This window comes from Acomys russatus, chromosome X (genome assembly GCF_903995435.1).
Source record: "Acomys russatus chromosome X, mAcoRus1.1, whole genome shotgun sequence".
Lineage (NCBI taxonomy): Eukaryota > Metazoa > Chordata > Mammalia > Rodentia > Muridae > Acomys > Acomys russatus.
The window spans coordinates 99970030-99972413 of record NC_067169.1 but is presented as its reverse complement, the minus strand read 5'-3'; the positions used below and the strand labels follow the sequence as shown (position 1 = coordinate 99972413).

Genomic DNA, 2384 nt, shown 5'->3' with positions numbered 1-2384 from the left:
AATTTAAGCAACCATTCTCGTTTTAGGTATATAAAAATCACAGACTCTAGACTTGGCCTAATGAGGTCCCAATTGCTCTTTTCCACAGTAATATTGCAGCACCAGTCAGGAGCAAACAGTGATAATGAGTCAAGTAAGCTATGTCGGCAATGTTGGTACATAGCTACACAAATTTCCTGAAATATAGAAAACAAAATCCAAGGTTTTGGTTTTAAAAAAATAAGGCAGAACATTTAAACATTTTGGAATCTTTATTAGATCACTAAACACATAAGGCACATTAGTGCTAAACAAAATGTAAGAGAGCAGGGAATTTTATATATGAAGAAGAAAAAAATGAATCACTTTCAGCCCTTTCCCCAGCCCTTTCTTCCCCTTTTCTCCTTACAAGTTCTCTAGTTTAAGTATGGAGGAGGGTACATTCCTCGAGTGTTATAATGAAAAAAATAAGGCAACAGTGGAGGACCAAATCCCAAGGAAGAAGCAATAGCAGTAGGTGTCACCAGAAATGGATTGAATGTTGGAGCTTGCGGAGGCAGAAAGCAATGAGCAGCAGAGCATGGTAAACCAGGAACACTGGTTGACAAAGGGAGACTAGGTCTCTGCTGCCAATTATCCATAGGGAACCTTGGACTTCCCAGTGGGAAAGAAACACGAGCCAGGTTGCCCCTGTATGCCATTCCAGCATTTCCCGGAGTCACCTCCATCATTATCCCTGATCTAAGTGTGGGGACATAAGGAGGGCCCCGTGACTGGGAGCCTCTTGGAGAAAAGAACACTTGGGTTCTAGGCACAGGAATATATGGTTTTGAGTTATTTCCACTTCTCTCAAGAATCCCACTACCAACTCTTGGGCCTCTAAGTGTCAGTGCTATAGGACTTCCAGAGACTTCCCGAGACATATTAATACAATCATGTCCCTTCTGGCTCTGGCCCACCAAGCCCTCTGAGCTGTTTACTTCTGCTGTTGCTAGGGACTCTTCATCAGTAGCAGGTGTTAGTGTAAAAGGGTGTCTCAGAGCTCTTGGATTTTCAGGAATGCCGGCTCCTGCTCTTGGCACAGTGAGGGGACGTCTCAAGGAGACACGAGGGCGAGCCCAGGTCTCTGCGTCATCCTCATCATCCTTCAACATGGAATTCAGACACTGGAGCTGCACATTGTGGCGTGTCTCCCTGCTTCCATTGTTGTCCGTAGGTACCATTATGGACGAACGGCTGTGCTTTCCAAGCCTTGCAAAAACAGAAATGGATTTTTAAAATTAAAAACGAAACATATTACCCAGAAAATATTTCAAGCATGTGATTAAATTTCGGGAACATAGGAATAAGGAAGTACAGGCTTTTCTCTGTACTTATTTAAGTAAATACTTAGCTTACTGACATTCTCCCTGGACCCTTCGCACACATCTAGAAGACACTTTCGTACATGATCTCCCATAATCGCTGCCCTTTGTGTGTTTTCAATTCCTTATCAGTCAAGGGCAGTTAAAAATGCCTATATGGCCTGGTTGGCTTCCTAGTTGACAGAAAATAACAGCTCTTTCAAGTCTTTGTAAGATCTGTAACCCACTAAGCTCAAAATTACGTCTCTGAGGAGTCCGGGCAGGGAAAGCACATATTTTTTTCACAGAAGTCAAAGAAAGTTTAGTCATTCTCTTTAAACATTCTGATTTCTTATTTCATGATACATCACATATTGAAAATAAATTTCAGTAAAACTTTTTTTTTAATCTATAGCATAATCTATTACAGTAATAATTTGCTCATGATTTAGCCCTCATACTTATGGCTTTTTAACTTTCATTTCAAACTTACATTTAAAATCATTAATGCTTGAAATCAGTTCTCCTGTCTGCAATTATATTTTTTAACTTTTTCCAGTGAACGCCACTAATACCACTTCTGATCCTTTGTCCCTTCCCTAGTAATACAGTATTAACATTCAAATAATCTTTGCTTTCAAATTTAAACTGAGTTGTACTCAGTTTTATATTTACCCATTTTCAGGACACGCCATGTGGAAACAGGATCAAGATCACTTTCATAAGGTGGTAGAGCAAACCAGCTGAGCACCCACACCAGCTGACTGGTCTGGAAAAGAGAGTCTTGCTTCTGTCTCAGAGAGATTTGCCAACTGGAATGAAGGCAGGAACCAACTGCTTTATTCTACACTCAGAGTTCTATTAGTGAAGTCATCAGTTGCTAGGCAAAGGAGGGAGGAAGGCAGACAACAGGGAGGGGGAAGGGATAAATCTGTATACTTCTTTGAAGCTAAATGTGGAACTTCTTTTGGCACAGTAACAGTCGAACAGGAAAGACATTTCCTAAATCAACTGTGCTGCAGACCAGTTGGAAAGACAAACTATTTCAAACAGGTTTGAAAA

The 2384-nt window shown here is 40.8% G+C and overlaps 1 protein-coding gene across 1 annotated transcript; it reads right to left on the bottom strand.

Annotated features, from left to right (window-relative positions):
• Positions 1-370: 370 nt before the first annotated feature.
• On the bottom strand, positions 371-2164 carry Prr32 (proline rich 32). The gene is made up of 2 exons (XM_051141410.1): positions 1998-2164; positions 371-1230 (listed from the first exon to the last, which is right to left on the bottom strand). Exons 1-2 carry the CDS (start codon positions 2015-2017, stop codon positions 396-398), a joined length of 855 nt encoding a protein of 284 aa, XP_050997367.1. The 5' UTR covers positions 2018-2164; the 3' UTR covers positions 371-395.
• Positions 2165-2384: the final 220 nt, after the last annotated feature.

Bases quoted from the DNA above. Each gene is read 5' to 3' on its own strand.
- Prr32 (XM_051141410.1), bottom strand. From the start codon at position 2,017: ATGGCGTGTCCTGAAAATGG. The intron at 1,231-1,997 runs GTAAATATAAAA...TGTTTTTGCAAG, and splicing joins ATGGCGTGTCCTGAAAATGG to GCTTGGAAAGCACAGCCGTT.